Source organism: Palaemon carinicauda, chromosome 17 (genome assembly GCF_036898095.1).
Source record: "Palaemon carinicauda isolate YSFRI2023 chromosome 17, ASM3689809v2, whole genome shotgun sequence".
In the NCBI taxonomy this organism is placed as follows: Eukaryota; Metazoa; Arthropoda; class Malacostraca; order Decapoda; family Palaemonidae; genus Palaemon; species Palaemon carinicauda.
The window spans coordinates 47385079-47398418 of record NC_090741.1 but is presented as its reverse complement, the minus strand read 5'-3'; the positions used below and the strand labels follow the sequence as shown (position 1 = coordinate 47398418).

General features: G+C 44.3%; 1 protein-coding gene across 2 annotated transcripts in view; it reads right to left on the bottom strand.

The window, feature by feature from the left end:
- LOC137656060 (organic cation/carnitine transporter 2-like) overlaps nucleotides 1–13340 on the bottom strand; it is a 161461-nt gene that overhangs the window by 3232 nt on the left and 144889 nt on the right. Inside the window, exon 12 of one of the 2 annotated variants that reach the window (XM_068390236.1) lies at nucleotides 406–431. The exons of the other annotated variant lie outside the window; for it this stretch is intronic. Within the exon in view, the coding sequence (XP_068246337.1) occupies nucleotides 406–431 (26 nt within the window). The remainder of the gene's footprint in view (nucleotides 1–405; nucleotides 432–13340) is intronic. 2 annotated transcript variants of the gene reach the window in all.

The following is a 13340-nucleotide window of genomic DNA, read 5'->3' as shown; positions in this document are numbered from 1 at the left end:
CCTTTTATCCCCAGGCTATTTGGAACTTTCCAAGCCTTAACCCCCAGGGGTTATTTTTTTTTTCAAGCACATTTTGCAATATATTTTTTTTTTTAAATTGCTCTAACAGCCTTAATTTTCATCATAGAGAGGTCAGGTTGGTCTCATTCTCTTGGAAAAAACCTGAAGTTTCTCAAAAAATTATCAAAAATATGCAAAAAAAAATATAAATAGCAGTTTTTTGCAAGGACATACCAGTACATCCATGGGGGTAAAGGGATGAGTTTTGTGAAACGTACCAGTACGTCCTTTGGGGTAAAAGGGTTAAAAGCATTAGAAGTTTGTTTGCCCCACAGTGAAACATGTGCAGAAAACAGATGAATACATGTAGGTGGAGGATGAAGACAAGATTCATTCGTTACTTACCCCGTTTGTTAACAAGTGTGAGCTTACTGAAGAAGAGAAAAACAATGTGTTAATTCAGGCTTAGTTTTTGGATTTCAAATTATGTTAATATGATGCATAAAGAAGGTAAGGTCATGCATTCCTCGTGCACATTATTAATTGCGATTATGAAAAGCATTTTTCTGAATTATGAAGCATCACTAGAAATAAGGACTATAGTCCATTTCTTTTAGCTAGTCATATTTGCACCGACTCGCAACGGTGCCCTTTTAGCTCAGAAAAGTTTCCTGGTCGCTGATTGGTTAGAATTATCTTGTCCAACCAATCAGCGATCAGGAAACTTTTCCGAGCTAAAAGGGCACCGCCGTGAGTCGGTGCAAATATGACTCGCTAAAAGAAATGGACTATAGTGTCATGATATGAGAGTAATATTTGGCATAAAATAGAAATACTATATGGTATTTTGAATAATAAATCATACTTATGTCTATGCATATAAAGAATCAACTGGTTTGAATCATACATTTGTAATCTTATTATAGAAAGAATATGATGACTCACCTGCGGAATTTTCTTCTGATATTCTGACGCAAAAAAGAAAATAATTTTTACTTGAGATTAATTCATGATGAAATGAAATTGATATTTTCTAAAAAGGGAATTTGCTCGAAAAGAAATTGTTTTAATAAAATTACTCTCTAAAAATAGAATTATGATAAGATAATACATTTTCAAACTGAACATTATTTCTATGAATCAAAATGACATGAGATTACAAGAGTATTACTTAATATCGATATAAAATCATGGGAATAACATCGATTTTTTGTTGTTGTAAGTTTTAGGGTTAATTGAATTCATAAACTGATGGTATAATTGGATAGAGAAGTAATATATATATATATATATATATATATATATATATATATATATATATATATATATATATATATATATATATATATATATATATACAGTGAACCCTCGCTACTTCGCGGTTCGACAATCGCGGATTCACCACTTCGCGGGGTTTTCCCATAACCCATATATATATACATATCGCGGATTTTCCGGAAAATTCGAAAATACCGCGAAATCTGAAGATAACCAAATACGATATTTTGTTACCTGTAATTCCATTAATACTGTAATTATAGTAATATCTGCTCTTACTGATTGTTCATTGCATTACATATGATATATAATTCAGCACAGAAAGAAATAAAACACGAAAAGAGAATGTGATCATACGATAATTCAGTACGTAGTAAAATTAAATCGAACATGAAACGCAAATCAGATGCAGTCATACCATATTAGAATGGTGTGTACTGTAATGGATGTGCTTCTTTTCCATGAATCTTTTGTATGTATACGTACGTAGTACAGTACTGCATCCAATAATATTCTTTGTTGCAAAAATCACATTTCGAATAAGTACTGTAAGCGTACGAGAGAGAGAGAGAGAAAGAGAGAGAGAGAGAGAGAGAGAGAGAGAGGCGTAAAATAGCGTACGTACGTAAATTTTTATTATTATTGTTATTATTATTATTATTGTTGTTGTTGTTAATAAAATTATTATTGTTATTATTATTAATCATTATTATTATTATTATTACTGTACAGTATTATTATCATTATTTATTATTATTACGGTATTGTACTTAATCTACGTACGTTCAGTGTGCGCGGGACATCTTCTATGAGTAATCAACGCACCATAGTACTGTATAAGACGGGTTGTGATTGGTTCAAGCGCTGATAGATGACGAATCAAAACTCAAGTTTTGTTATCTAGCCTGTGATTGGTGTTTGGCCCGCATCTCCAACCCGCAGCATCAGAGTTCTCGCGGGACTGCATCGTTCACTTTCTCTTTCCGCGTATTGCTGAGTAGACGTTCTTAAGTTTGTGAAGTTGAATCTGTGCTGTGTGCGACTGTTTTAAGTTGAACTTTTTGTTGAACTTTCTGTTACAATGGCTCCCAAGCGTTCTGCTTCTAGTAAGGCTGGTAGTGAGCCTAAACGCCACCGAAGAATGATGACGATAGCTGAGAAGGTTACGCTTCTCGACATGTTAAAAGATGGTAGAAGTTACGCGGCCGCCGGCCGCCATTTTGGCATCAACGAATCCACCGTTCGCTACATCAGGAAGGACGAGGCGAACATTAGAAAGACTGCTGCAATCACCTTTAGCAGATCAGCGAAGCGAGTCGTTACAACGCGTAATAAAACGATCGTACGCATGGAAGGTGCTTTAGCTGTGTGGATTGCCGACTGTCGGAAGAAGAACATAGCGTTGGATACGAACACCATCCGAACAAAGGCTTTGAGCTTGTATGAGAATTTTGCGGCAAAGGAACCTCATGACGACGATGGCGACCATGCTGAAGAAGATGATGATGTAGATGATCCTCAACCAGGGACCTCCACTGATTCCCAGCGTCAGAAACAACGTTTTTCCGCCAGCAAAGGATGGTTCGCGAAGTTTCAGAAACGCTTCGCCCTGAAAAGCGTTTCCCTGCATGGGGAGTCTGCTTCCGCTGACACTGCCGCTGCTGAAACTTACGTGAACCAGACTTTCAAGAACATTATCGCTGAAGGTGGATACAAGCCGGAACAAGTGTTTAATATGGATGAAACCGGCTTGTTTTGGAAGAGAATGCCGTCGCGAACTTTCCTGTTCAAAGAGGAAGCCAAAGCCTCTGGCTTTAAGGCATTCAAGGATCGCGTTACCCTCGTGATGTGTGGCAATGCTGCTGGATTTTTGTTAAAGCCGGGGCTTATTTATAAGTCGAAAAATCCTCGCGCTTTGAAAAACAAAAATAAGAATCTCCTTCCCGTGTACTGGATGCATAATCAAAAGGCATGGATTACGAAGATGCTGACCTCCAACTGGTTCCACCAGTGTTTCATCCCGCAAGTCCATGAATATCTCTTAGAGAAGGGCTTGCCATTCAAGATCCTTCTCCTTATGGATAACGCTGGTGGACACGCAACTGACCTGTCGCGTGAGGGCGTTCAGGTTGAGTTCCTGCCACCCAACACCACGTCATTAATTCAACCAATGGACCAGGGGGTTATCAGGGCGTTCAAGGCCCTCTACACGAAGAATACCTTGGCGGACCTCGTTGCGTGTGTGGATGCTGCCCAAGATGACGAGGATGAAGACTTCAACTTGAAGGCGTACTGGCGGCAGTACACCATAGCCACGTGCCTGCAGAATATTCAAAAGGCACTTCAAGAGATGAAACCTGCAACTGTAAATGCGAGCTGGAAGAAGCTGTGGCCCGATATTGTTTACGACGACAAGGGATTTACTCCGTCGGAAATCCAACACTCTGCAATACGGAAATCTGTGCAGTTGGCTGCCATAATTGGGGGTGACGGGTTTGGCGACATGACGACTGAAGACGTCGACGAGTTGTTGGACTGCCATTCCCAGCCCCTAACTGACGCAGATCTCGAAGACCTGACGAAATCGGCAAGTGAGGAAGAGAGTGAGGGTACCCAGGAAGAGACCCAAGAAAATGTAGAAGAAACGGGCTTAACATTAGAACGGCTCGCCAAGTTCTGCAACCATATGAAGGAGGCGAAAGAAATGTTGCAAGAGTGGGACGAGGATATGGTTCGCGCGATGCAATTCTGCAACAAGGTCGATGACATCACGACTCCCTACAGGATGCTCTTGGATCGAAAAAAGAAGCAGCGGCAACAACTTCCGATCACAATGTTTTTTCAGCCTCGCAAAAAAGAGCCAGTTCCTCCTGCTAGTACGCCTTCGGAAGAAATTGAAGAAGTTGAAGAGGTGTCCCAGGAAAAGACACCTCCGTCTGAAGAGACGTAAAATACTATCATTGACTGCACAGTAGAACACATCATCAGCTTCATCATCATCATTTCTACTGTGCAGCAAATTCATCGCCATCGTCATTCAAGTTTTTCTGGAACTTCTTTCGTGGTGAGTACAGTAACAATCTTTATTTTTTACTTTAACCTGTTTTATAGTTTAGTACTGTATGTACTGTATGCATTAAGTTAAAGGGAAGGTTTTAAAAGTCTACATGTTGTAACCTATCATATTTTTTTTGTTTAAAATTTACATTTACGTACGTAAAACAATCTCTCTCTCTCTCTCTCTCTCTCTCTCTCTCTCTCTCTCTCTCTCTCTCTCTCTCTCTCTCTCTCTCTCTCAAATTGTTTTCCTGCTTTGCTACGTACAAGTACTGTATAATTTATATTTGTAAGGTAACATATTTTGTAAATGCTTTGTACTGTAAATACTGTATGTACTGTATCATTATTTATCACTATCATCATGCGTGTTAAATGCCTTGTTTGTTCTGAGCGTGGTTGTTTACTGAGCGTACACGCCGTCGTTTCAGGCGGCGTCATAAAGAAAAAGATTTCATTTGGAAGTCCTAAGAAAAATACGTAAACTAAAACATTGGTAATAAAAAAATCAACATACAGTACTGTATAATCAATATAATCGATGCAAAAACTAACCATACGTACATATATGTGTACACTAAATGAGTTTGTTTCTTCATTATGATCAGAGATGAACGTAAACAAAACATTGGTTGCCATTTTTTATCGTGCTTTTTAGGTGTTTAGGAAACACATGATATAAAATCGCCTTTAATATTTGTGCCTGTTTTAGTTTAGGGTGCTGTAGTACATGCATTAAGTGTTCTGTACATTACAGGGTGTAAAGGGTGGTTTGTTAACAGTACTACGTACAAGGGAAGGTTTTAAAAGTCCGAATATACATGTTAAATAAATAGGTAAATATGCTGTCACTACTTCGCGGATTTTCACCTATCGCGCCCGCGTCTGGAACCTATCTACCGCGATAAACGAGGGTTCACTGTATATATATATATATATATATATATACATATATATATATATATATATATATATATATAAAACGGATTTTGAGCGAAGCGAAAAATCTATTTTTGGGTGAGATGGCCATGTCGTCCTGATGGAAGTTCCTATAGGGTAGCTTCCTAGGGTATATTACAACTACGGCGATATTCCCAGAGAATTTACCTTAAGGTACCAGAATTCTAACTCCTGGAGCGAGTATCCCTCGTGAAAGGGATATCGCGACATATCAGAGGACATATTCTTGACACGCCACATGGCAATCTGCATCCTGGACAGAGATTTCGTCTCGTAGGAGGCGATTGGCAAGAAACGAATTCGGGAAAGAAAAAGGGGGAGCCGCTCCCAAGGCTCCCTATCTTCCGATTCGTATGCGTGCCTGGCGCCAATCCTGGCGCCATCTGTATTCCTTGTAGCGTACACGAGGTGCTACAGATACTGTATGTAGGGAGGGGTCCTACGGCCCTTTCTTAGAAAGGCAAGGGCGGGTCTATCAGGACGACATGGCCATCTCACCCAAAAATAGATTTTTCGCTTCGCTCAAAATCCGTTTTTTGGGCTCAAGCCATGTCGTCCTGATGGAAGTATACCAGAGCATTACTGTATCTGTGGATTCTCAGAACGTGCCGTACTCCCCGGATGTAATTTTTCCCGGTCGACTAGACCTAGAGACCTAAGATGTTACCGTTATACATCTTTTCAACTAACTATAAACCATGTTAGAGCTTCCTGCCCCCTTCAGGGAAGAGTCCTACTAGACTCTGGAAAAGTCTCGAAGAGTACATATACCTATGTATGAATACCAGGCAAGCTAATATAGTGGTCTCGCCCTATATTAAGTAAAGCATAGTTTGTAAAGAACCACTGCGTCAATATGAAATATCGACCAGTTCTCCGCACAATACTTGTATTGGACAAAGGTTTTATATCCGCATAAGAGGAAAACCAATGCAACATAGCTTGCATAAAGGAACAATTCTATTAGAATTATCCCAGATAAGGTACATAGAATGAATGCTCAATTATACCAATAAATTGACACAGGTGAAGGAGACGCAAGGTTCTCAAGAACCAGTTTATTGACAGGCAATAAATAGACAGGTTAACCACAATTATATATATATATATACATAAGAAGAGGATAACCCAAAACTTTAAGCATAAGTATGATAGTAAACAGAGCTTGTTTGTCTGAAAGAAAAAACATTAAATGCCACTTTTAAGATACCGAGGTATCAAAGTCATAAAAGTCTGTATTACAAATCAATGTCATTAGCGTTAGAAACGCTCGGCACACATGTCTGCACTTATGCTAGGTTCACCTTCGGAAATGGAACAGTCTACATGGGCAACACAGTGCCCTCACTTAGTTTGTAGTACAGTATGTAACTACACACTCACCCTGGAATTAATCGTCCCAATTAAGACCACTGTTCCTCGCAGAGTTAAACAGTAGGGTTAACACCGCGACCCACTGCTACCACAGATCTCTTTAGTTCCTCTACTTGCTTCGCATAGTGGCGAAAGAACACTCTGGAAGACTTCCAGCCAGTGTATGAACGGAGATGTTCAAAATCCATACAATTAAAGAAATTTAAGGATGAGGCAACTTTCCTCGGATCGTGACCTGCGGGTGTATTGTCAGGATCCGCTCTGCGAATAAAATATGTGATTTTCGCTCTGAGTTGATTCAGAGATAAATTTGAGCCTGATGTTTCTCCCCTGAATAGTTGACCACCCTTGAAGTCTGAAGTTCTATGAAGATAGACCTTTAGGCATTCTACTGGACATAGAGATGCATCTTCTTTCAGAGGGCAGATTCTCAAGGGACCCCACCTGTTGGTGGGTAACTCATTCTTGGCGAGAAACGTAGGATCCGGAAACAGGTTCAGTTCTCCCCCATCCAGGAACTGAACACGACCTGCCTCTCTCGAGAGGGCTACAATCTCACTAACCCTGGCCCCGGACGCGAGTACAAATAGGAAAATAACTTTTTGTGTCAAATCCTTTAACGCACACTCTTCATTGCTCAACAGAGAAGCGAAATGAAGAACTTGTCTAAAGACCATGAAATGGGCTTTGGAGGTGCTGAAGGTCTGAGCCTAGCGCAGGCTTTCGGGACTTTATTAAAGATCTCGTTACCTAGGTCGACCTGGAAGGCATATAGAATGGGTCTTGTCAAAGCAGACTTACACGCTGAAATCGTGTTAGCTGCCAATCCTTGACCATGGAGGTGGAGAAGAAAGATAAGCAGAAGTCTGTCAAGATCTCCTGCGGATTCTTCGCCTTGACAAAAGGCCACCCATTTTCTCCAAGATGACTCATATTGCCTTCTAGTAGATTTGCACTTATATTCCTCAAGGAAGTCTATGCTGGCTTTCGAAATCCCGAAACGCTTTCTCACCGCTAGGGAGAGAAAATCATGAGCTGTAGGGTCCGGGTTTTCTGTAATGAAGCGCAGACAGTTGACTTCTGGACTCGCTGGGTCAGAACTGGATCTGGTAGCGGTACAAACTTCAGCTACAGTTCCAATGCCAGGGGGAACCACACGCTGTTCGGCCACTTGTGGGCCACTATTGCCGCTACCCCTTGAAGGATCTCAGTTTGTTGAGGACCCTCAACAGAAGGTTATGCGGAGGGAACAGATAAATCTTGGACCATCTGTTCCAGTCGAGGGACATTGCGTCCACTGCTTCCGCTAAGGGGTCCTTGTACGGGGCACGTACAGGGGCAACTTCTTGTTGTCTTTCGTCGCAAAGAGGTCTATCTGTAGTTCTGGGACTTGATTCAGAATGAAGGAGAATGATCCTGCGTCTAAGGACCATTCCGACTCTATCGGTGTGAACCTGGATAGAGCGTCCGCTGTCACATTGCGGACTCCTTTAAGGTGAACTGCCGACAGGTACCACTTCTTCTTTTCCGCCAATCGGAAGATGGCCAACATCCCCTGGTTGAGAGGTGGTGACCTCGATCCTTGTCGATTCAAGTATCTCACAACTACCTCGCTGTCCATCACCAACCTTATGTGGATCGAGTGACGCGGGGAGACTTTCTTTAAGGTAAGGAGCACTGCCCTAGCTTCTAGAAAGTTTTATGTGAAAGGTCTTGAATAGCTTGGACCAAGTCCCCTGGACTTTTTTCCAATGAGAGTGACCTCCCCATCCCTCCTTCGAGGCGTCTGAGTGAATCGTCACCGACGGGGGAGGTGGCTGAAGAAGAACCGACTTCTTTAGATGTCTGGCTTGGGACCAAGGCCTGAGAAGAGTACTTAGCCGAAGCGGCTGGTCTTCTCAGATCTCTTCGCGCGTTTGATGCATAACTTCTCCAAACTCCGATTGCATCCTTTAGCTGTGCTCTTAGCACTGGGTCTGTCACCGAAGCAAACTGGAGAGAGCGCAGTACCCTCTCCTGCTCGCGTCTTGATATCCTTTCGGAATCTAGAAGTCTCTTGACAGAACCCGCTATCTCCTTCCTTTTCTTCGCCGGGATGGAGAAACGGTGTGACAAAAGGTCCCAGTGGATTCCCAGCCACTGGAACTTTTGAGATGGAGAAAGTCGAGACTTTTTTCTGTTGATCTTGAAGCCTAGGTACTCTAGGAACTGGATCACTTGACTGGAAGCTTGCAAGCATTCTGTCTCGGATGCTGCCCACACCAACCAGTCGTCCAGGTAGGCTACTACCTGAATTCCCTTTAGGCGTAATTGTTTGAGAGCTACGCTCGCAAGCTTCGTAAAAATCCTTGGGGCTATGTTTAGCCCGAATGGCATGGCTCCGAAGGCGTTTAGTCTTCGTTGTAGCCTGAACCCTAGGTAGGGGGAGAGTCGATGGCTAATTGGAATGTGCCAATAGGCGTCTGACAAGTCTATAGAGACGGAATATGCCCTCTTGGGCAGTAAGGTCCTTATGTGTTGCAGTGTTAGCATTTTGAATTTGCAATTCACTATGAACTTGTTGAGTGGCGATAAGTCCAGAATGACTCTGAGCTTTTCCGAGTCTTTCTTGGGAACACAAAACAGCCTCCCTTAGAAATTGATGGGCTTCACCCTTCGGATCACCTTTTTTCTCTAACAGTTCTTGAACGTACTCCTCCATAACGGGGGTGGAGTGTTGGAAAAACCGAAGGCACGGGGGTGGAGTGCTGTACCAGCTCCAGCCCAGTCCATTCTTGAGTAGGCTGTGGACCCAGGGATCGAAGGTCCACCGATCCCGAAATTTCAGAAGTCTCCCTCCTACCGGTATCACCTAACTTGGACTGCCGTCCTGAGGTCTTGCCTTCCTGACCACGACCACCCCTGAATCCCCTTCCCCTTGAGGGGCGTCTAGACGAGCCTCTGGCTGCTCCTCTAGGCTTTGCTCGAAAGGAAGTAGACTGCCCTTCGAACGCTGGGGTGAATGCCGTGGACTGTGTCGACACGGCCTGGGGTACCCACTGAAAAGTGGTCGGGGTTTGTGCCACGATCTGGGGCACTGGGGGCAATGGCAATTGCAGTTGCTGTTGCTGTCTAACAGGCTTGGCTGGCCGAGACGGTAGCCTAGTTCTCATAGTCTTCCTCTTTGGTTGAGGACCCTCATCCGGGGAAGACTTTCTTTTGATAGCCAGGCCCCACTTCTGGAGAAGGTTTCTATTCTCCAAGGCGGCCTTATCAACAACTACTTTGACCAAGTCGGTAGGGAAAAGGTCTTTTCCCCAAATGTTGGAGGAGATTAGTTTCCTTGGCTCGTGCCTCACCATAGCCGAGGTGAACACGAACTCCCTACAAGCTCTCCTTGCCTTGACGAAGCCATAAAGGTCCTTCGTCACTGTGGCCAGATGAGTCTTGGCCACCACCATGAACATTTCATGGACCTTGGGGTCACTTGCCATCGTCTCGAGAGTAGTCTGAAGAGACATTGAGGCAGCCAGTCTTTCTTTTGTCTCGAACTCTCTTCGCAAAAGAAAGTCAGACAGCTTAGGGAGGTCCTCGCCGAACTGACGTCCGGCAATATCAGCCTCCAACTTTCCAACTGAGAACGTAAGATGGACGTCCTTCCAGTCTTTGTGGTCCATAGGCAGGGCCAGCGACAAGGGTTTACACTCCTCTAGGGAGGGGCAAGGCTTGCCGGCCTCGACTGCTTTTAGTACAGCCGCAAACCCTTTCTGTAAAAAGGGGAAGGCTCTAGTAGGCGAGGACACAAAGGAAGGGGGCTTCCTGTTCAATGCGGCTACCTTTGAGTTAGAGAAGCCCCTCTCTTTCATCGAGGATGAAAGTAGAGCTTGAGCCTTAGCATGGTCCATCACTATGACCTCCTTCGGCTCTGTCTCCTCCTTTGAAGCAGGTTCCTTCCTCAGCCGGACATAACAGTCCGGATATGATGCCTTGCTGGGCCAGAATTCCACCTCCTCCAGGGGAACTGAGCCCAGCTTATCCGAGATGACGATCTTTCCAGTCGTCATCGGCATGTGCTCAGCATACCTCCATGGGTTAGCATCTGAACACAAGGGAAGGTCTTTCACATTGAGCTTTTTCTGGGGCCCATGTGATTCTGCAAGGCACTGCATTCGCAGTTCCATTGCAGCCGCCTTCTCCTGATTCTCCTTCTGCATTTGTTGGATCATTCCAACAATAGAAGAGAGGGCCTGTCCCAGCTCTACTGGGAGACCGGCCGATATTGAGGGAATAGGCTCCGGAATCTGAACCGGAGTAGCCGACACCTCGTCGACCTCTACCTGTACAACGTCTGGGGCTTGAACTTCCTGGGCTTCTGCCAGGAGGTCTTCCTCCAGACACTCGTCCACATCAGACATCCTGTCATCTAACTGGATGTCTTGCATCGCGACCGCGACTTCAGCATCCACCTGGATCTGAACTTGGGGGATCTCCTCTTGAGGCTGGGGAATCACTGCATCAGCTGATGCCTTAGGGAAAAGATACGCCCTCATCTTCTCACTTGGAAGATAAGGGCCAGAAGTGTTCTTTTGGAAGCCCCTTACCCAGGTACGAAGCTTCTTCCTAGCTATATCCCTTGATTCCGCCGTCCTAGGGGAATCAAAGGCCTCAGTAATCAGGTTAGTGCACACAGTACATACCTGAGAGTCCCAATACCGGAGATCATCCTTGGAGACAGCGCATGCTGCGTGTCTCCTACAAAACTCATGTCCGCAGAGGTTCTTGCTGCGGATGTTGCAGAAAGCACTTCCGCACTTCGGAGGGTCCTTCTGTAAAGAGAAGAAATTTCCATGAGTATCAAGTGAACTATGTATCACTGGATATGCATAGTATAGCATAACAATTCAGAAAGGAAAGACACACACTTGTGTTTCCCTCACAACCCATTGTTGCAGCCTTCCAGATAATAAAATCAAAGGGTTAATCTCTTCTAGAGTAACCAATGCAAAGTTTCCAGAGGAAACAGGTGGAGCTCACACCTAAGCAATGATTTTAAAATCCTGGATAATAGACAGGAAAGAACTCACTTTCCTATCTGTAGGGCAACAGCAAAGGACTGTGCAAGAAAACACAAAAGTGTTAGAACACACAGTGCTGTACCAAAACCCATACTATAGTTTTCCTCTTACTGTATATGTTATACTGAAGAATACTAGTACAGTATAGGAGGATACGTGCCGGCCGGCACACACCATAACTAGCTTTAAAGTATACTACTTGACAGCTATAAGGCGGCAGAACTCTGGTTCAAATGCATGTGCCGGTCGGCAGCAATTGCCGGCCGGCAACAGCCAATGTCGGCCGGCAATGGCTGCCGGCCGGCAACTACACAAGGTAGTACCCAGCTGCTGGCCACACTCTTGGTGACCGGCAGACAAGGGCTGACAATAGCCGGCCGGCAAAGGTACAGGACCGATGCCAGCCGGCAGCAAAAGAACCAGAGGACTACACCTGCCCGGCTGCCGGCCTCATAGGCCGGCAGCCGGGTCGGGTACAGCACTAGAAGAAAAATAGGATGGATGCCGGGATAAGAGTGTACACTACCTCCAAGCCCGGCAATCCGAAAGAGTGCATATAAGGAAGGGGAGAATCTAATTCAGGCTTCCTGGCCAATGCCGTCTGGCTCTACAGGCAGGCATGGATAAGGGACCAAGGGAGGTCCGGGCAGCACTCAAAATATAAGACCCTTGCCGGCCGGCAGGGGGCTGAGTCAATTCCACATCCTAACCTATACTAGGTCCAGATGTAGAACGACGTACAGTACTGTAGTGGCTAGGCCATTACGGAGATAGAGGGGGAAGGGACAAAAGAGGGTCCTACCAACCTTGCTTTAGTGACGGATCACCCGCAGCCAAGAAACTTATCTTAGCCTAAGGGAGATCTAAGGGGGGAGGCCAGCAATACTTGCCAGCTCCCAGAGCACCAAAGCAAGGAAGGTGTTGCCACTCCCAGGGAAAGAAACTTATCCTCCCCCGAGAACAGCAACAAGGACTAGTCTGGTAGATCACAAAAGATGGAATCATATCCACAGAAACCTTCGGTAGTGACCTAAGGAGGCTAAGCCACCTTTGTCTGTGTCAGGCCAGCGAGGGAGACTCTACCCCAAGCCAGACAAGCACAGACTCAGACTAAAAACTCTGTTGTTCTGTCCCTCTTTAAACCAGACTTACTGGAACAGGAAGGTACAGTAACACCCCAGTATAGTTTTATCGAAAATTAATTCGGAAAAAACCACTTAGGGATAAGCCCAAGGCTTAAACAGAGGGAAAGAGATTGCATACCTTCTCCGAAGAAAAGAAAGCAACCGGGGAGTATGAGAAAGTATACTAAGGCTCCATAAGCAACTTAGCCTAGGCACCAAGAGAATCGATTACCTAAATCACCGAAACTCACTCGTATACTATCTTGGAAATATTCCACACAATCTTAAATGTATAAAACATAGCCTAAAGCTTCAATAAAATTTTATTACACTCGGAAATACCAAAATCATGCATGAAGTACTAGGACCAAACGCTAGGCTACATGGCCTAGCGTAGGCCAGAATGGCGAATACTTCGCCAAAATAATACTAAGCACGAAAGGAAATCCTATGTAATGCTAAATAGCTAAAATTTATTAAAGCAAAACCACCG